At 53.8% G+C, this 19823-nt stretch overlaps 1 protein-coding gene across 1 annotated transcript in view; it reads left to right on the forward strand.

Annotated features, from left to right (window-relative positions):
* LOC141997112 (uncharacterized) overlaps positions 1 to 15823 on the forward strand; it is a 29969-nt gene extending 14146 nt beyond the window's left edge. The window contains exons 14-22 of the mRNA XM_074969417.1: positions 1495 to 1652; positions 3232 to 3323; positions 3408 to 3473; positions 7048 to 7086; positions 7463 to 7545; positions 8783 to 8980; positions 11790 to 12076; positions 12775 to 13116; positions 15816 to 15823. Coding sequence (XP_074825518.1) covers positions 1495 to 1652; positions 3232 to 3323; positions 3408 to 3473; positions 7048 to 7086; positions 7463 to 7545; positions 8783 to 8980; positions 11790 to 12076; positions 12775 to 13116; positions 15816 to 15823 — 1273 coding nt within the window. The remainder of the gene's footprint in view (positions 1 to 1494; positions 1653 to 3231; positions 3324 to 3407; positions 3474 to 7047; positions 7087 to 7462; positions 7546 to 8782; positions 8981 to 11789; positions 12077 to 12774; positions 13117 to 15815) is intronic.
* Positions 15824 to 19823: the final 4000 nt, after the last annotated feature.

The following is a 19823-nucleotide window of genomic DNA, read 5'->3' on the forward strand; positions in this document are numbered from 1 at the left end:
TCTTGAAGAGCTGCCTGGCAGAGCTGTTTGGGAGATGGGGGTGTGACGATCGCCTGGTGTTATCTAGACCAGTGATCTGCTAGGTCTCTCCAATCCTTGACTCTGGGAGCCAGCCTGACCCTGCTCTGCTGTGAGAACCCCCACTCCTGGGCTGTTCACGCACAGCCCCTGGCATGTCAGCTGCTCCCAGCTACTTGCAACCGAATGACACTAGCCAATATCTCCGGTCCCAGACACAACTCTGGGAACCTCTGTCTTGCAGGGTCCAGTTCTGCCCCCTGGGCCCTGCAAGCTTCTATGAGTTCATCAATTTAACAAAGAAATTGATATGTACCAGGCTTGTTATCCCAAGGGGAGTCTGACATGCTTCAAACCAAACGCACTGCTTCAGGTAGAATAAACAAACAGATTTATGAACTACAAAAGACAGATTTTAAGTGATTATAAGTCAAAGTGCAAAAAGTCAGATTTGGTCAAATGAAATAAAAGCAAAACGCATTCTAAGCTGATCTTAACATTTTCAGTGCCCTTACAAACTTAGAGGCTTCTCACCACAGGCTGGCTGGTTGCCCTTCAGCCAGGCTCTCCCCTTTGATCAGCCCTTCAGTCACTTGGTGGTGATGTCTGTAGACGGAGGTGGAAGAGAGAGGAAGAGCATGTCAAACGTCTCTCCCTTTTATCATGTCCTTTTTTCCCTCTTGGCTTTACCCCCCACTTCAGGGTCAGGTGAGCATTACCTCATTGTAGTCCAAAACTGACCAAAGGAAGGGGGGTGACTCACTCGAGAGTCCAGCAGATCCTTTGTTGTTGCCTAGGCCAGCGTCTTTTCTTCCTTTGAGGCTGGGCTGGGTTTGTCCCATACATGCCCTGATGAGGTGTGAACTGCCCCTCTGCTTCTGGAGAGTTTTGCCTGGGCTTGTTTTAAGCCATAAGGACACATTGTCAGCCTCATAACTATATACATGAAATTACAACCAGTAACAGGGGTGGGCAAAGTTTTTGGCCCGAGGGCCACATTGGGGTTGCAAAAGTGTATGGAGGGCCGGGTAGGAAAGGCTGTGCCACCCCAAACAGCCTGGCCCCCACCCCATCCACCCCCTCCCACTTCCTGCCCCCTGACTGCCCCCCTCAGAACTCCCAACCCATCCAACCCCCCTGCTCCTTGTCCCCTAACCACCCCCTCCCGGGACCCCCTGCCCCAACTGCCCCAGGCTGGGTGCAGGGTGCATGGGGGTGGGGGTCGCTGAGGAGACCCATGGAGTGGTCACATGTCCTCCAGTTTAGATCGCACCCCCGCCCGCAAGTGCGGAGATACGAGTCGTCCCTCCCACTAGTCCATGCTGCCGTCTCTACTGTTCACTCTTTGAAGAGTTTTCTCCTGAGCAATAGAACTAGATTCCACCCCCTCAGCAGCGTGTCCTGCAGCCCTTCCCGGGCTCAGCCCTCGTGCTGCCCAGCAGGGTCCGTCACGGTGCCCTCGCTTGGTCCGACTAGGTTGCAAGGCTCCTACTCTGGAACTCAGCAGCACCCCAAGGGCTCCTTCCCTGGGGACCCCTCGCCTCTCCTTGAGTCCTCCATGTCCCCAGCCTTCCTGCTGAACCACCCTCTTGGACTCTGCTCGCTGACCACAGCTCCCCGCCGAGTCACGCCCTGTATTGACCTGCTTCATCCCTTGCAGCTCCTCCACCAGGCCTGCCAGCCGCAGCTCTGTCCAGCCTTTCTGCTCCTGCAGCTATCCAGGAGCACCTCCCACTGCCCTGCTCCCTGCACACAGACCAAAATCACTTGGGCCCTGCAGCTCCTTTTATATGGGCCTGCTGGGCCTTGATTGGCTGCTCCCTGCAGCCTCTCTCATTGGCTGTGTCCCACACAGCCACTGTAGGCAGCTTGGAGGACCTCTCGATTGTGACCCCCATGTGCCCCCTCCCATGTGTCACCTCCATTAAAATTAGAGTCAGAGGTTAGGTAGCAGAGACAGCGGATTAAGATTAAGATGGGAAGATAGGGCTAGGGTGAAAGGACTCAGGGTAAATGTTAGGGCCAATTATAAGGTTAACATTTAGGTGTCAGAGATTGGTTTGCGGGCAGTCAAGCATAGTGGTTAGCACAGGAGTTGGTAGCCAGGAATCAGAGCCCAACGTCAGAGCCAGTTTACCTGGAGCGACACAGAGCAGTGGCACGGCTAGGAAGAAGCAAGAATTATCACAGCACCGCTGGGCTTCAGTACCGGCCAGCTGACTTGACTCGACCCCTCAGCCAAGCAATGTAGCCAATTGGGCCGCCTATTACAGGCCAGCAGCGCGAATTAGGTTGCCAGGAAGATTGGCTAGCTGCATGCTCTGATTCCTGACACTAGCAGCCTCCTGACTCTGCAGGGTTTATGCTTGGTCAGGTTTTATGCAAAACTAAAACACTCACCCACACTGGCTTCTCCGTTAGGGAGATGAACCCCCCGGAGGGGGAAAGAGCTGCTGAAAGTCAAGGACAATATTGGCCTGAGAACAAACGGGGGTAAACTGGCCAGGAAAGAGAAGAAGGTGACTAACCATCAGAGGGGAGAGGTTCTTGAAACGCCTCCCAGCCAGAAAAGGAGGGCAAACAATCAAAGTAGCTTTAAGATGGAGTGTGATATATTCATGAGCGGGATGGGGTTGCCTGTGTTGGCAGGGATGACGCAGGAGATCCCGTCCATCCTATGTCTTATGGATCAGCTGCTGTGAAACACCTGGGTGGCACCTTCTCTCCTACAGCCGGGTGGATCAGAAATTCAAGCTGGGGACATAGGCGGCAGGTATCGAAGGCCAGAGCAGGCTAAACCTGCCCTGACCCAAGCTAGGCCCCTGCCCATGATCTGCCAGGAGGTCCCACCCTCCCATCCCCTCCTCCCTGAAGCCAGTGGGGGCAGCATAGCCCATCCCAGTCCTGGGTAGGGGGCTGGCGGCTCAGGCCACCGCTGGGTGGGGCCAGCCTGGCACTTGGGGTTGGTGGCTTGGTCCGGTGCTAGGTGAGGGGGTGGCCAGTGTGGCTGGGGCAGAAGGACCAGGGGGCTCCTCCAGCTGCAGTGGGGGGGGTCTCAGGACTCTGGTCAGTAGGGGTGTGGCCTCAGGCAGAAGGGGTGGGGCCAGCGGGCTACTCTCTCCAAAGGGTGGGGGGTTCACCCGCCGCCCATGGCTGGGGGGGTGGGTTCCATATTTCTCAGCATGTCAATTCTTCACGCTCTTTGTCATTTAGATTTGGAGCCTTCAACCTCCAGCTTTCTGGAACTGGAGTCCAGGAGCTGTGATAAAAGCTGTGAGCCCCCTGAACAGGGGCTGGAGGCAGAGGTAACATGAACCCTGTCCCCCAGCCCGGCCCTCCCATCTCCTCTCTCTTTCCTGCCCACTCACTGTGTCTCTTTCCCACTCTAGGACTTCGCTGTCGCCTACATGATCATCCCGATGCCCAGCTCCGCCGCCCCTCCAGTGCCATCGTCGGTGAAATGAACTGAAGCCGGGAGGAGCAAACAGGGCCATGTGTACGGAGGTGCTACCCTGACACCTCCAGCGAGAACCGCAGTGAAGAGAGGGGGTGTCTGGAATTCCCGTTCACCAGACGGTTGGACGTTTTGACACTTGGTTTCATTTCTCTTCAGAGTGAAAACTAGAGCTGTCAAAATCCACCCGAAAGCGCCCAGCACGCGCCCAGATACGGGAGAGCCACGTTCTCCAAATCGAGCTGAAGAAAGACTATTAGTTCTACAAAGTGGAACTGCCCCCAGCAGAAGAGATCAGAGCCAGGGGGGTTAGAGCCATGATCTGGGAGATACAAGTTCAAATCCCAGCTCCACTTGACTGGGAGCAAGACTGTTGAACCTCTTAAGTGCAGACGTTTCCATGGTTCGGTCGAGATGAGGCGCCTTGCACCAACCTAACTCTGCTCCGTAGACCAGGCCTCAGATGTGGGCTGTAGTTGGCCATAGACAGAGACACAGGGTTTAAGGCCCAAAAGGGTCCATCATGGGCCACTAAGCAGCACCTAGCTGCCCCATAACAAGCCCACCCACCAGAATTAGACCCAATTAGACCCAGCCCTCAAGAGACTGAACTATGCGAGCCAGTCTCAGAAGAGGCGGGGGCCGGGCACCGATTGAGTGAGATATACAAGAGGAGCCAGAAAGACCCTACAACCTTAGAAAGTACAAAGCAGAATGGCCTGGAGGTGGGGGCTCTTTGAACAAGCAGATCTGGGCATGTGTTGAGGGACATTGTCTGGTTCCAATGCCAGCCTCTGAACTGCCCAGAAAACCTGCCATCAGAGACACGACTGCAGGGAAAACACACAGCCCCTTTGGGACTGTCAAGGTTTCTTCCCCACTCTGAACTCTAGGGTACAGATGTGGGGACCTGTATGAAAACCTCCTAAGTTTACTTTTACCAGCTTAGGTTAAAACTTCCCCAAGGAACAAACTATTTTACCTTTTGCCCTTGGACTTTCAGTGCCACCACCAAACGTCTAACCGGTATTATTAGGAAAGAGTCCATTTGGAAACATCTTTCCCCCCAAAATCCTCCCAAACGTTACACCCCCCTTTCCTGGGGAAGGTTTGATAAAAATCCTCACCAATTTGCATAGGTGAACACAGACCCAAACCCTTGGGACTTAAGAACAATGAAAAAGCATTCAGTTTCTTAAAAGAAGAATTGTAATAGAAGAAAAAGTAAAAAGAATCACCATTGTAAAATCAGGATGGTAAATACCTTACAGGGTAATTAGATTCAAAACATAGAGAATCCCTCTAGGCAAAACCTTAAGTTACAAAAAGACAGAAAAACAGGAATATCCATTCCATTCAGCGCAACTTATTTTTCTCAGACATTTAAAGGAATCAGAATCTAACGCATCTCTAGCTAGATTACTTACTAAGTTCTAAGACTCCATTCCTGTTCTGTCCCCGGCAAAAGCATCACACAGAGAGAACCTTTGTTTCTCCCCACAACCTCCAGCTTTGAAAGTATCTTGTCTCCTCATTGGTCATTTTGGTCAGGTGCCAGCGAGGTTATCCTAGCTTCTTAACCCTTTACAGGTGAAAGGGTTTTTCCTCTGGCCAGGAGGGATTTTAAAGATGTTTACCCTTCCCTTTATATTTATGACAGGGACTTAGCTCAGTCTTAAACCAGGCAGGGCTTCTGCCAACAGACCCATTGACACCTTTCCTGGTCTCCTTCTCCCATGGTCTGGACTATGATGCCTCCTTCCCCAGGGCTGCAGTTCCTCTGCTGGCCACTGAGGGCAGCATGACACAGCTACACAAATAAAAGCCTGACAGTCAGAAAAACTCCCCTTAAAGGGGAGGTATCCAGGAGCGTTTGGGGTAGGGATGTGGGAGAGGTGGCGGCACCGAGGGAGGCAAAGGTGCAGAGAGATGCAGATGGGTTGAGGTGAGAGAGTGGGGAGGGTTGACCTCCCCCAAGAGCCATCCCCCAAGAGCCTGCTTGGGGCTCCAGTTGCAAGGGATGTCCAGGAGCCAACCCCATAGCCCAGCTGCAGCCGGCTCCCCTTGCCACCTTGTTTCTCGTGAAGACAGAGGTGCTGCTGAACACGCAGCAACTAAGGGAGCTGTCTGCCTCGTGGGGGGGCATGGCTGTGGGCTGTCACTGCATTTCCTGTGTTTGTCACTTTTCAGAGAGAAGCAGAGACAGGGCCAGTGACTGAGCTAAGAACCCAACTCCCACCCCAGAGCGACCGGCTCTGCATGGCGCTAACTCTCCTTCTGCCTGTGCTGGGTAAGTGGCCTCCTTTGGCCCCCATCCCTCTGTCTATCTATCCAGAGATCCCCCCAACCCATCCCTCCATCCCTCTCCACCCCTGTCCCCTCCCAGGAGCTCTCACCCCATGATGGTCCTCACTCGATTGGGGAGCATGGTCTATTGGTCACAGCCGCAACCCCTGACTGCCAAGGGGCATGCAGGAAGGAGAGTCCCCCTCACCCCCGCTCCACCAGGCTCCAACCCAGGGGCCTTTGGCCTACCAGTGGTCTGGCAACCAAGGCTGCTTAAGGCTGTCCTCCCTGGGCCAATTCCTCTCATCCCCAAATGGGTACGTTTCATCCAAAGCTTTCCCATGGTAGGAAATTCCAAACCAAATAAGTAAGAGGGGGTTACCAATGTCCCAGCTTCACAGGTGGGAGGGACAGGGATACTTCCCTCTCTGATTGTCTCTGGAGGGTCGGGGGGTGTCCTCCCATACCTCAGGGAGGGACCCTTTGGGCAGCTGTGTCAGAGCCTTAGGCATCCCTCTTCTCTGCTCTCCTGGAGCCAGGGTCTGCAAGTCTGCTCACCTGCATCTCTGCCCCCCAAATCAGCTTATTGCCTGTCTTGTAATGCCTCCAGCAGACGGAGCATTTGCTGCATGTGTGGTGGGGCACAGGGGAGGGGCTGGCTGAGCCCAAAATAATCCCTGAACCCCTTGTGGCCCAGCGTGGGGTTTCTACACCCATCACATGCCCCTTTCCAGCTTCTCTCCTGGCCCGTGTTCGTAGGGTGACCAGCTAGCGAGTGTGAAAAATTTTGACACTTTTTTTCACGGTGTGCAGTATAGTTCTCTATAGAAGACGAAGCCCCAACTATCGGGACAGTCCTGTCGGGACGCCTGGTCACCTTAGCTTTCCCCAGCTGGGCGTGACGTCTCCTGTCCTTGCTAAGAGGCCCTTGCCAGAGAGGAGTGTTGGGTGGCGGGCGCACTCTTCTCTCGTCCCACGGCAGGATTTGAAAGTGCCAGTGGGTGGGGAACATTGGGGGTCCCCCCTTCTAGCCCTCTCCCCTCCCCATGGGCGAGATGTCTTCTCTGGAATCCAGCAGCACCGTCACTTGAGATTCCTGGCCAGGGTTACCCCAGCTCATGAGGGTCATTTGTCCTTCCTCCCAAGATCTGCTGTACCCCACCTCCAGAGTTCTTCCCACCCTCACGCTAGCCCACCATAACGTCGTCCCCCCCTTAATGATGTCCCTTCCTCTTCCATTCCTGTGTCGCCCCTCCGGGGGCTCTGACCTGTTCTCCTCTCCCGTGCAGCCTGTCTCCCGACTGTCCCACAGCTGGTCTCACCCGCAGGTAATCGTCTCTCCTGCCTTCCTGAGATGCTGCCTCCGGGGTTGGGGGAGGGTCTTGGAGTGGGGGAACCTCCCCTCTGATCACGCTGCAGGGGTTGCAGGTGTTACGCAGAGGTAGGCCTGTTGCATTTTCCTGCGATCTGACAGATGCAGCTCGGACCCAGCCTCCGGTGGACGGGACTAGAGAGCATCCCTGCCTGAGGCCTGTTTGGTGAGATGAGTTTGTGGGATGTCAGTTCCCAGTGAAACAGGGGCTCCCCAGGGTCGCTGACTGCTCCCTGCACTGACAGCCACAACAGAGGGCCTTGGAATTCCATGGGGAAAGATTGGGGGAGGTCCCAACAAGCCCCCTTCTCAGCATCTGTCTCTCCTTTAAGCTGCAGTTCCTCGGCTTCCCCCCCGACGCGCTCCACTGGCCAGAGAAGTTTGCAGACACGGAGCTGTGGGGCGAGGGGAGCAAGTGGGGTTGGGATTTGCCGGTGAGATGGGCTGACTGTGCTACAGGACTGGGGGGCCCTGCTGGGTCTAACCTGGGCCAGACTCCAGCACTGGCTGTCGTATAAAGCCCTCTGTGATTTCAGATGCCAGCCCCGTCACTGACTGTGACCCCACTGGAGGGTCTCTGACCCTCGGCCACGCAGGGCCTCCCAGCAGCCCTAGGCCAGTGCACTCAGCACGACCATCTGCCCAGCCCCGGCGTGCTGAACGCTGGGTTGTCCAGCTGGATGTGCTGGGCCCGCCGAGCTGGGCAGATGGATCCATCCAGACAGGGCCAAGCCATGTCCGTAGCTGTCCATGGTGCAGGGGATACTTGAGAGCAACGGGCCATGGAACTTGGGCTCCCCGCTCAACGGACGAGTGGTCCATTCAGGGCAGGGGATGGCACATTTGGAGGGACCCTTTGGGGGGCACATGCCTGGGCTGCCCACAGAGCCGCCAGGCGCTGCAGAGCCAATACCTTCAAGCAGCAATTGAAAACCAGGCTGCAAAACCCACCCCAATCATGGAGGAAACCCATCCCCCTGCTCACATCCGGCAGCACTTCTCACCGTCCTCTCTCACCCCGCAGCTGCAGTTCTGCACAGACGCTGCCTCCCATGGGCCCTGTGAGCCACACAGCTCAGGAGAGGGAAAGGGAGCTGGTTCACATGGGCAGCACGTGAACTGCCCATTTGGGGAGGCTAGTCCCCAGCCCATCCCTTCCACCCCCCTTCCCTGCCAGATTCCCAGCCCCCCTCCACATGGTCAGAGGAGCCCTGCCCCAGTCACCCTGAGTCCTGGCCTAGTCTGGGGCCATGGGGAAGAGTACAGAACCATGAATGGGCCTTGGGGCAGAGCGTGGGCTGGGCCACACCTGGCGGTTTGGGGAGCCTTAGCCTCCCCTGGCCTGTGATAGCGACCTCCCGTGCTGGTGGGGCTGGGAGGACCAGCGTGGATCACACGTGGGGTGAGCCAGTGGGATCGGCCTATGAAAGAGAAACGCAGTTGTGCCCTGGGGGCCGTGCTGGGCACTCCGGATTTGGACAGATCGGCTGCACTCGGAGCTTTGTGGAGGCCACTCACAGACGGGTGGGAATGAGCCACCCAAACAGAGAGATCCCATAACCACCATGTCCTTGGCTTTCCTTCTCTCCCACCTCCACAGAGTTTCCAGACGTTGCTCCCCGGGCCCCGGCGCTGTCTGCGAACCCCCACAGGCCCGCCTACCTCCCCGGGGAATCCCTGAACCTCACCTGCTCCATGCCCGGAGGGGACCAGGTGGTGCAATTCCAGCTGTGGAAGGACGGGGAAGCACAGCCCCCCACGGACAGCCGCGGGCAGCGGGTTCACAGCTTCCCTCTGGCACAGCTCAGGGTGCAGGACTCTGGAACGTACACCTGTCTGTACTGCTTACGGCAATCCAAGGGACAGAGGCAATCCTGGATGAGTAACCCCATCTCCGTCTCTGTCTATGGTACCGTGAGCACCTGCTCTGGGGCTGCGGTTCTGCGGGCAGGTTATTAAAGATTGAGGGGGAGGAGGAGAGCAGTTTCCTTTTCTGCAAGGTGGTCACAGGCTGGGAAACTGAGCCCCGGGGTGGACGATATTCTCCCCAGCAGATGTCGGGGCAGAGATGCAACCTCCAATGGGTTATCAGCGGATGGGAGGGATGTTCCCACTGGGTTATGAGGGAGCGTAAATTTACCCGTGGTTTATCACAGGATATTTCATAGATGAGGAGCTCAGTCCTGGGCTGGCAGATGGGAGGAGAGTATACTGTATGTTCCTATGCTGGGGTCTTGCTACCACCTATTCCCTGCTGCCCCACTCCCCCGCAGCACACATCCCGTCTCTAGTCCAGACCCCTCCAGCCGAGCAAGAGTCATCTCCTCCACCCAGCATTGTCCAGCCCCCTTTCCAGGCCTCCACCTCTCCCTAAATCTCCAACCCTGTCTACACATCACCCTCACCTGTTCAGCTCCCGTCAGGGTACAGATTCCCCACCCAAAACAGGGAGCGGATCTGGAAAGGGGATCCCAAGCCGCATGGGGGCTGCCTGGTTGGAACTGGTGGTGGACGTGGGGACCGGTCGGGGGTACAGTTGTAGGTACTGGTGAAGGGAACTTGGGCGACACGTCCTGCCCAGACAGAGCAGTGCTGTGCGGATGCCAGTGACGCGGGAGTTCCTGCCTCCATCACTGGTGATTCCATTGGGCTGCCAAAGCTTTTGGCAACTGTGTGATCGCCAGCCACGGCCCATCAATTCCTTGCTAAACACGGCATCGGAGTTTGTCGGTTTTCCACCCAGCGGAGGAAGATGGTGAGACTCAAAACCCGCAATCCGCTGCTCTTCAGCCTTCCTCGGCGCCCGCGTTTCACTGCCACACAATAGCTCAATAGTCCCTGTTGTTCAAAGGGGGGAACAAGGAGATCCAGGGAATTACAGACCAGCCGGCCTAGCTTCAATACCTAGAAAGATACTGGAGCAAATTATTAAACAATCAATTTGTCAGCACCTGGAGGATACTAGGGTGAGGAGAAAGAGCCAGCAAGAACAAATAATGCCAAACCAACTTCATTTCCTTCTTCGATAGGGCTCGTGACCTAAGGCATAGAGGGGAAACCGTAGACATGATATATCTTGATCTGAGTCAGGCTTTGACACAGTGCCACATGACATTCTCAGAAGCAAAGCAGCGAAATGGGGTCTAGATGAAATTAGTATGAGGTGGTTGCACAACTGGTTGAAAGAGCATACTCCGAGAGTGGTTATCAATGGTTTGCTGTCAAACTGGGAGGGCGTATCTAGCGGGGGTCCCACAGGGTGGGTCCTGGGTCGGGTACCATTCAATATTTTCATTGATGACTTCAATAACGGAGTAGAGAGTATGCTCATAACATTTGTAGATGACACTAAGCTGGGAGGGGCTGCAAGCACTTTGGAGGGCAGGTTTAAAATTCAAAATGACCTGGACAAATTGGAGAATTGGTCTGAATTCAACAAGGTGAAAGTCAATGAAGACAAGTGCAAAGTACTTCACTTAGGAAGGAAAAATCAAATGTGCAACTACAAACTGGAGACTAACTGGCTAGGAGGTCGCACTGCTGAGGAGGATCGGGGGGTGATAGTGGATAACCTGCTGAAGATGAGTCATCAATGTGATGCAGCGGCACAAAAGGCTAATTTGATTCTGAAGTGTATGAACAGGTGTGCTGTAGGTGAGTCCTGGGAGGTCTTTGTCCCATTCTACTCAGCACTGCTGAGGCCCCAGCTGGAGAACTGTGTCTAGATCTGGACGCTGCACTTTAGGAAAGATGTGGACAAATCGGAAGAGTCCAGAGAAGAGCAAAAAAAATGATCAGAGGTTTAACAAACCTGACCTACGAGGAGAGGTGACAAACCCTGGGAATGTTTTACACTTGAGAAAAGAAGATGCAGGGGGGACCTGAGAACAGCCTTCAGACATGTTACAGAGAGGACGGGGATCGATTGTTCTCCATGTGCACTGAAGGCAGAACAAGGAGTGATGAACTTCACCAGCAGCAAGAGAGATTGAGATTAGATATGAGGACAAACTTTCTAGCTCTAAGGGGAGTTGAGCTCTGGAATCCGCTTCCAAGGGAGCTTGTGGAATCTCCATCACTTGAGGTTTTTAAGACCAGGCTGGACAAAGCCCTGTCAGGGCTGGTCTAGGTTTACTAGGCCCGGCTCTGCACAGGGGGTTGGACTAGATGCCTTTTTGGGTCCCTTCTAGCCTGACGTTAAATTCCCAAAACATGCCGTGGCTGCTGCTCTCTGAGTGTCCGTATCTCTCACAGCCACACACACAAATTCAACTGCAGCCATGTGTGGTTTCATCGCAGTCTCTCTCTGTCTATTATTCTGGTGCTCCCAGGCCCCTCTCTCTCCCCAAAACACTTCTCCCTGGTGTAAGGGGATCGACACTATGGGAAGCCCTTTTCAGGGGTGGCCGGCTGAAGTGTAACCAGAGATGTGAGGTTTTTGTAGGGTGAGTCTGGAAACTTACGCTGGGTGATTCACAGACTCGTCGATTCCCAGGCCAGAAGGTCAGGCTAGTCTGATCTGTCGTAGGACGGAGAACGTCCTGTCCTAGGAGCTCATGACTGGGAGTCAGGGAGGGCTCTCCAGAGCTTGGGGAGAGGGCATGGGGATGCATATGAGACTCTCGTTCAACATTGCCCATTGAACTTTGTGTTTTCCAGACCATCCCACAGCCCCATCCCTGTCCGTGAGCCCTCGTCACCCGTGTACCTCCCTGGAGAAGCTGTTACCCTCCAGTGCATGGCTCCCCCTGGAGCTCACCCAGCTGCAGGATTCCAGCTCTCCAGGGTTGGTGGAAGGAACCTCTCATCTGGAAGCAATGACGCCCACACCCTGAGCATCACGGAGCTGGCTGATGCTGGGTCCTTCACCTGCCTGTACTGGATATGCCCATCCAGACGGTGCATCCAGTCCTGGGAGAGCCGCCCCATCTCCATCAATGTAACAGGTGAGCTCTGCGCTGACTCTCACACGTTTCCCCCTTGGGTGTAGGGATAGTTTATTTGGCCGTCTTGCAGTCATGGGTGCAGATTTGCTCTTGGTCTTGTTCTCCTTTTGCTGCTGTGTTGAATTTGACTCACTTTCTAATCAAGTCGCTCAGTTTTCCTCATCGAACTGGCAGCATTTCTCTCCTATTCTGTGGATTTTTTTCTTCATTTATCTTCATCCAATCGGATTGGGACTAAGGTGGCTGCCCATCTGCTGTCAATATGGCAGTCCAATATAGCCACCCAAGTGCCAACACCATGGCAGCCCAACTGCCAACAAGGCCTCCCAACATGGCCGCCCGACTGCCAACAACATGGCTACTCAACTGCCAACAACATGGCCACCTAACTTCAAGCAACATTGCTGCCTGATGAAGCCAGCATAAGTGCTCAAGTGCCTACAACACGTCTGCCCCATATGTCCTCCACAGGCAGCCTGACCAGGACGATCAGCTACCAACACATGCCAAAAACAAGAATGCTCCACTTTGCTGGTCTCTTTGACTGTAGATACCTCTGGGGTCATGATGCCCTCAGTCAGCCTGGCCTCAAGGTTAAGGAAACCTCCATGGGCCAATGGGACTTTAGAGAAGGTGGGTGAGATGGGTCTTTAACTATCAAAGCCCCTGCTGACCCCTCCCCATTGGGCTCCCCTCAGATCTGCCTTCCCAGCCATCGCTGAACATAGATCCCCCATCCGAAGCAGTGAGTGAAGGGCTCCCCCTGCTCATCAGCTGCATGGCCCCCGGTGACACCGGCGACTGGAGATTTCAGTTCTACAAGGATGGAGACGAGCTTGTTCCTGGGAATGTTGGGTTTGAGATCAGCACGACAGAGCCTGGCGCCAGCTCTGTGAATGTCTCCATGCTCAGCATCCCCAGGGCCAGTCTCAACAACACCGGGGAATTCACCTGTGGGTACGAGGAGAACGTGAGCGGGAGGTGGGTCCCGTCCCGCAGGAGCCGGGCCGTGAATATCACCATGAACATCGCAGCGACAGGTGAGTTTCCCTCTCCAGAGTGTCTGCTCAGCTCCGATACAGAGAACATCCCTCTTGGTTCCTGACCAAGACTCGACCCAAGCCCCTGTAATATTCCCAGCTCACGAGGAGCGGGCAAACGCCTGCTGAAATGTCTAGGGTTCCCTCCAGCACAGGACTGGTGGCTCATCAGCGTGTGAACACGTGGTGGACATGGCAAAGCACCTATAATAAGAAATGGTCATAGTCCTCGTTAAACTAAAAAGACCCTTCTCTTATTCACTACAATATTGTAATGCCATTAGCAGCATCCAATACTTCAGTAGTGAGTCTATGGGGAACCAGTGTAAACACTGACTTGAAATGATGTTCTCTACCTCAAAATGAGAACCATTGAGGGGCAGGTCAATGAAAACATGTACACCCTACCAAGCATGTATGACTGTAAATAACAATGTATATACGTTGGCAATCAATGGGTTGTAACCTGCACATTCAGGTGGGGGGGGGCCTGTTAGGAGTGTTCTGCAACATTTTATGCATTCAAAAATAGGCCATTTTATCCCCCATTTTATAGTTGGGAAAATGAGGCACAGAGCGAGGACATGACTCGCCTACGGTCCACAGGAAGTCCATGGCAGAGTCAGGAATTGAACCTTTGTCTCCCAAGCTAAAGGACAATTCCCCAACCCCTAGAATATGCTTTCTTTCTACAGAGGGTCTTTTGCAGCTTGTTATGACTAAAAATAGTTTTAAATGATTTACAGGGCTAGGGGATATAGTCTGAGTTCAGATCAAGTGTTAGGCTTTAAGGGTAAGACTAGGTATTAGGCTTGTTAGGGGGTTATGGTTAAGGTTAGGGGAAAAGGTTATGGACAGGGTAAAGATTATGAGTATAATAAAGGCTAGGGGTTAGGATTAAAGTCAGGAATTAGAACTAGGGTTAGATGTTAGGGTTAAGATTAGGTTTTATGATTGGGATAAAGGTTAATATTGGATTTCAGGGTTAAAATTAGATTCAGATCTTAAGGTTAGGTTCATAGATTCATCGATTCCAAGACTGGAAGAGACCACTGTTAATCTAATCTGATCCCCTGCATAACAAAGACCAGAGAACTTCCCCCAAATAATTCCTAGAGCAGATCTTTTAGAAAAACATTCTATCTTGTTTTAAAAATTGTCAGTGATGGAGAATCCACCATGCCCCTTGGCAAACTCTTCCAATGGTTAGTTACTCTCACCGTGACAAATGTATGCCTTATTTCCAGTCTGCATTTGTCTAGCTTCCACTTCCAGCCCCTGGATCAAGTTAGAACTTTCTCTGCTAGACTAAAGAGCCAACTATTAAATATTTGTTCCCCAGTAGATAGTTATAAGTAAGTTTGAGGTTACAGGATAAGATTATGGTTAGGGTAAAAGTTAGGGGTTAGTTTTAAACTCAGGTGATAGGACTACATACAGATTCAGCAGTATGGCTAAGGTTAGCTTTTAAGATTATGATAAAGGTTAATGTTTCCTCATGGGGTTAAGGTTCATTTTAAATGTAAGCGTTATGATAAAATTCTCTCTGTAAAGGAGTCACATTTACTGCTAAGAATAAGGTTAGAAATTAGAGCCAGCTGCTAAGATGAATGCTAAGAAAAGATGATGGGACTAAATTTCAGTATTGGAGTTAATGTGAAGGTCCTGGGTTCGGGTTAAGTTTAGGGAATAAGGGGAAAGATTTCAAAAACCTCAACTGTCTCCTAATTTCGGGGGTCGATGTTTCGTCAGTTCAACAAAAGTGAACCAATGAAATCTGAGCCCCCACGCCCTGGTCAGGGCAGTTCTCTCACCATGCTCTTCGTCTATCTGCGGTTTAGTTCCAGAGCCTTTGCAATATCTGAGGGGATCTGAGCCCGGGGAAGGCGATGGGGGACTGGACCCCAGGAGGTGCCGTGAGGAATTGAAACCCAACAGTGTCAGAGTGGAGCTACCAGGAGAGGTAACCGGGATCTCTTAACATCAGAGTTTCAAACACCTCCACAATCCAGAGCCTCCTTGAGCCTGCAAATTCCTTGCAGAGAAAATAGTCGGGGGGGGGGGGGGGCGGGAAATGAGAGTAACTGAAATGCACATTAGCTCCATCAACCTGCCGTTCCTGCTGGGGCCATAACCATGGGGGATAACTGTGCAAACTTCCACAGCTCCATCAGTTCCCTTCTATTCCACCTTCACCATAGTCACACTGAGCAGCACTTTGGGACAGGAAGTGCAGGAGAACCCTGTATCCAATAGACACCGCTGGAGGGACTCAGACAGGCAGGATGGATCAGCTGATTTGGGGATGTGCTCCGCAGCTAGTGGGGGGAGTTCTGAGGAAACATCAGTGAGTGGGGGAGGCAGTTTTGAGTCTCATTAACTCCCCTTTCTGCGGAGATTGGGGCAGAAGGGGGTGTTAGAAACTGACAGTGGTGGAACAGCCGCAAAGTAGGGGTGACATAGAGCATCCCCTACGCAACAGAGCAGGGCAGAATGGAATAAAGAAGGGGTGCGGGCGAGACACCAGGGTTCACAACGTGACTCATGGGGGGGAAGCGCCAGGGGATAGTTAATGATCGGGATCAGGTTGAGGGGATGGTTTGATATCTCGTTAGCACCCCCTTGGGGGGAACTGTGAATTCACCTCTCCCCTCATGGCTCCCCTGCTGCCCCATTCACTGTGTCTCTTCCCTCCTCAGGGCTCTGAAGTGTACACACTCCTGACCTTCCCCTCCTCTGCACCGCCCTGAGCACCGGGGAAGGGGAATGGAGCATCGGGAACGGAGGAGTTGCTTCGCCACAAGGGGCTGCCCCGGGACGTCCAGGGAGCCACTCGGTGAGGGGCAGGGAGAGAACCCAGAAATCCAAATCAGGGGCCCTTTAACAATCAGGGCTCAGACACCCCAGCCTGGGCGTCTCCCCCTCTGGCCAATCATCCAGCTGCCCTCATACACACACGGACAGGGTCCCATCCCCGCCAACAGAGGCAGCAGGGACACACACACACACAAGGAGAAGGTCCCATCTCCTCCAACAGGGGGCAGCAGGGAAACACACACACACACACACACACACACACACACACACGTAACAGGTCCCATCTACTCCAGCAGGGGGCGACAGGGACACACACACACACACACACACACTTCCTACCATTCTTAACCTTTATCACTGTCTCTTACTTTCGCTGCATTTGCTGTTCCATTAACATTCATTCTCCAAGGACAGAGAATAAACTCAATTTCAATTAGAAAGGCATGGCTGTTTCTGTCCCAAACTGCGCGGTGCTGTTGCTGGGAGGAGAAAGGAAACACCGAGCCCCGGGGAGAAGCGGATCAGGAAGAACATCCTTCCCACCTACGGGAGTTGGAGGGAGCTGCCCATTGGCGTTGGTGATCACATCAAGGGGAGACTGAATGGAAGGTTCAGCCAGGCCAGGCAGCTGCTGTGGGGTCTGTGGCAGGGTTACCCCCTTTGGCGAGACAGATCCAAAATGCAAAGAACCAAAAGGGAGATCCTGGGGGAAAAACAAGACTTTTTTTCTGGGCTCCGGGCTCCCCGGGAAAACTGTAACAGAGACTTGACAGCAATGAAAAGGCATCGACCCAGTTGTGAGTCTGATGCTGTGACATCTGAAATGCCCCACCCTCCACCCCCGCACCATCTCCCTTTCGGATGTGCCACACCCACTGTTCTGCTGCTGAGATCCCAGCTCCCTTCCCTCCAACCTCTACTCTGCACTTCACTTCCACGTTGGGGCAGGACCCTTCTGCCTCCAGCCCCCACCCCACCAGGCACAGCCCTGGCTGCAACTCCCGCTGCTCAGAGACTCATAGACTTTAAGGTCAGAAGGGACCATCATGATCATCTAGTCTGACCTCCTGCAGAACCTCACCCACCAACTCCTGTAATAGACCCCTCACCTCTGGCTGAGTTACTGATGTCCTCAAATCATGGTTTAAAGACTTCAAGTTACAGAGAATCCACCATTTACAGTAGTTAAAACCTGTAAGTGACCCATGCTCCACACTGCAGAGAAAGGTGAAAAATCCCCAGGTCTCTGCCAGTCTGATCTGGATGGAAATTCCTTCTTGAAGCCAGTTAGGTTTTTTTTCCCACCACTGCTCCCCTTGGGAGGCTGGTCCAGAACTTCACTCCTCTGATGGTTAGAAACCTTCCCCTAATTTCAAGCCTAAACTTGTTGATGGCTAGTTTAGATCCATTTCTTCTTCTGTCCACATTGGCACTTACCGTAAATAACTCCTCTCCCTCCCTGGTACTTATCCCTCTGATGTATTTACAGAGAGCAATCGTATCTCCCTTCAGCCATCTTTTGGTTACGCTAAACAAGCCAAGCTGTTTGAGTCTCTTACCATAGGGTAGGTTTTCCATTCCTCAGATCATCCTCATAGCCCTTCTCTGCATCTGTTCCAGTTTTAATTCATCTTTCTTAAACATGAGACGCACAATATTATAGATGAGGTCTCACCAGTGCCTCGCCTGATGCATCCTGGGACTGCATTCGCCTTTTTCATGGCCACATCACATTGGTGGCTCATAGTCATCCTGTGATCAACAAATGTACCCATGTCTTTCGCCTCCTCTTCCAGCTGATAAGTCCCCTCCTTGCCTACCTCTTGGCTGTCTCCATAAAGCACCAGGCCCTTGAAAATCAATGATGCAGCACCAAGAGGCAGCCGGCCTTGAATGGGACGCCCACCTTCGCTCTAGAGGCAGCGGTGGGTGACAAAGAAGATGAGGGCATTGATGATGAAGAAGGAGCCTCCCGTTGCAAGATCTACGGCCAATGGGAAAGTGACGCACTGCGCTGTGGACAGAAGGGATTCGCTCCTGAAATTTCAGGTGTGTTGGGATCTCTCCAAGATACAACCAGCTGGAGATAATTCCCACTGCTTGACTTGGTAGGGTTCAACTGGCACCTCTCCAGCCCCCAGTCAGGCTCCTTCCCTCTCTGTCTATCCCACAAAGGTGGTGGCCTGTGCTATACAGGAGATCAGATTACACTGATCCAGGGGTCCCTTCTGGCCTTGAACTCTATGACTCTTCCCCATGAGGGGTACTGGGCTCCAGACATGCCACTATCCTGGAAGCCAGACACAGAGGGGCTGGATTATGTGTGATAGGGCTGGAGACTATGAGTTCACCTGTCACTGTGACATTCCCAGTGAGTCAGAGCCTGGCTCCTGGTGGACGGGATCCATCTCCCACTCATGTTCTCCTAGTACCTGCAGGTGAATTCCCGAGTGCTGTTGGGACCGGCCCACAGGATGCTGAGCACAGAGACATTCATAGATCAAATGCCGGGCTCCACAGTGCTGATCTCAAACTCTGCATCCACAGGGACAATCTCAACTCTGTCCTTGTAGAATTGAAACCTCCTCTCGCTGGCTTCCCTGGGGGCTGCACCGGTGATCACTCACTCACCACTCTGGACAGGGGATCCATGCTCAGTACTGGTGGGGGAGGGGGATCTGAGGGGAGCAGCAACAGAGAGGAGTCAACAGGGGAACCACAACGCTCAGCATGGGGAAGAGGACACTGGGGGCAGCAGAGGGTGGGGTGGGGAAGGGGCGGCTATACTGTATAATGGGCAGTAAGGCAGCGGGGCAGGGGAGGGCTGTCTATAATGTAGAATGGGCGCTGTGGGTGTCCGTAGCAGTCACGCCGAGTTGCACTGAGTCACTGGGGGGTGAGCGGAGGTGGCGCCCGTGGAGCTCTGAGCTCTACGCACACCAGTAGGTCATGTTGTCGCTGGGGGTGACGTTCAGGACAAGCCAGGGCCCAGGCTGCCCATCTCGCAGCACCCGGGGACCTGGGGGACATAGGGCCCAGCAGGGACGATGCACTCAGCCGTCACCATCTCCCCCTTCATGTAGAGCTGGGAACATGGAGACAGAGACAGGGTCACTGGAATAAGAGAGTACTTCCCTCCCCTGGGTCAGCTGCACATAGATGCAGGAGAAGGACTGGGTGGCATTTCCGGTGCCACTGGCTTCAAGACCTGTCCGCCAAGTTGGCGCATCTCATACAAGTTGCCCGGGGGGAGCTGGGGATGGTTGGGTCTTTGACCCCGCTTCTGCCAGAATCTGGCCCAGGGCATCCCACCCCCATGGTCAGAAACCTTCTCCCCATTGTCAGAAACCTTCTCCCCATCACCAGCCTCCAGCGAGCCCTGCCCAGCTTGTCTTTTTGTTCTCCTGCTTCCTTTGGCCTCCATCATTCAGCCCCTCCCCAACCCCTCCCTGAATGGAAGTAGGCACCATCAGACCCCGCGTGCCTGGTGATTGGGGTGAACCAGCCCAGCTCCCTGAGTCCCCTCTGGTGGGACCAGCTCCCCATGCCCCTGGTGCCCACCCACCCCATCCCTCAGCCCTTCCCTGCCCCTGCTACAGCCAGGATCCAGCATCTCCCAACATGGGTGCCCAGAACCGGAGTCAGGCTTCCAGATGAGCTTGGCCAGCCCCTGGGAACCCAATGGACTCACCTTCCACCGCAGACCTGGCCATGTTGGGGATTGGTGGGCCTTAATGGAGGACAGTTCCCACTAACCACTCCAGGGTGTGGCGTGCAGGGGAGTGGGGGATGGTGTGTAGGGGGACAGGGTGCAGGGGCAGCAGGGGATGGGGTGGAAGGGGCTGGGGTGTGTGGTGCAGGGATGATGGGGTACAGGGTTCAGGGGTGCA

The sequence above is a fragment of the Natator depressus genome, chromosome 13 (assembly GCF_965152275.1).
Source record: "Natator depressus isolate rNatDep1 chromosome 13, rNatDep2.hap1, whole genome shotgun sequence".
Lineage (NCBI taxonomy): Eukaryota > Metazoa > Chordata > Testudines > Cheloniidae > Natator > Natator depressus.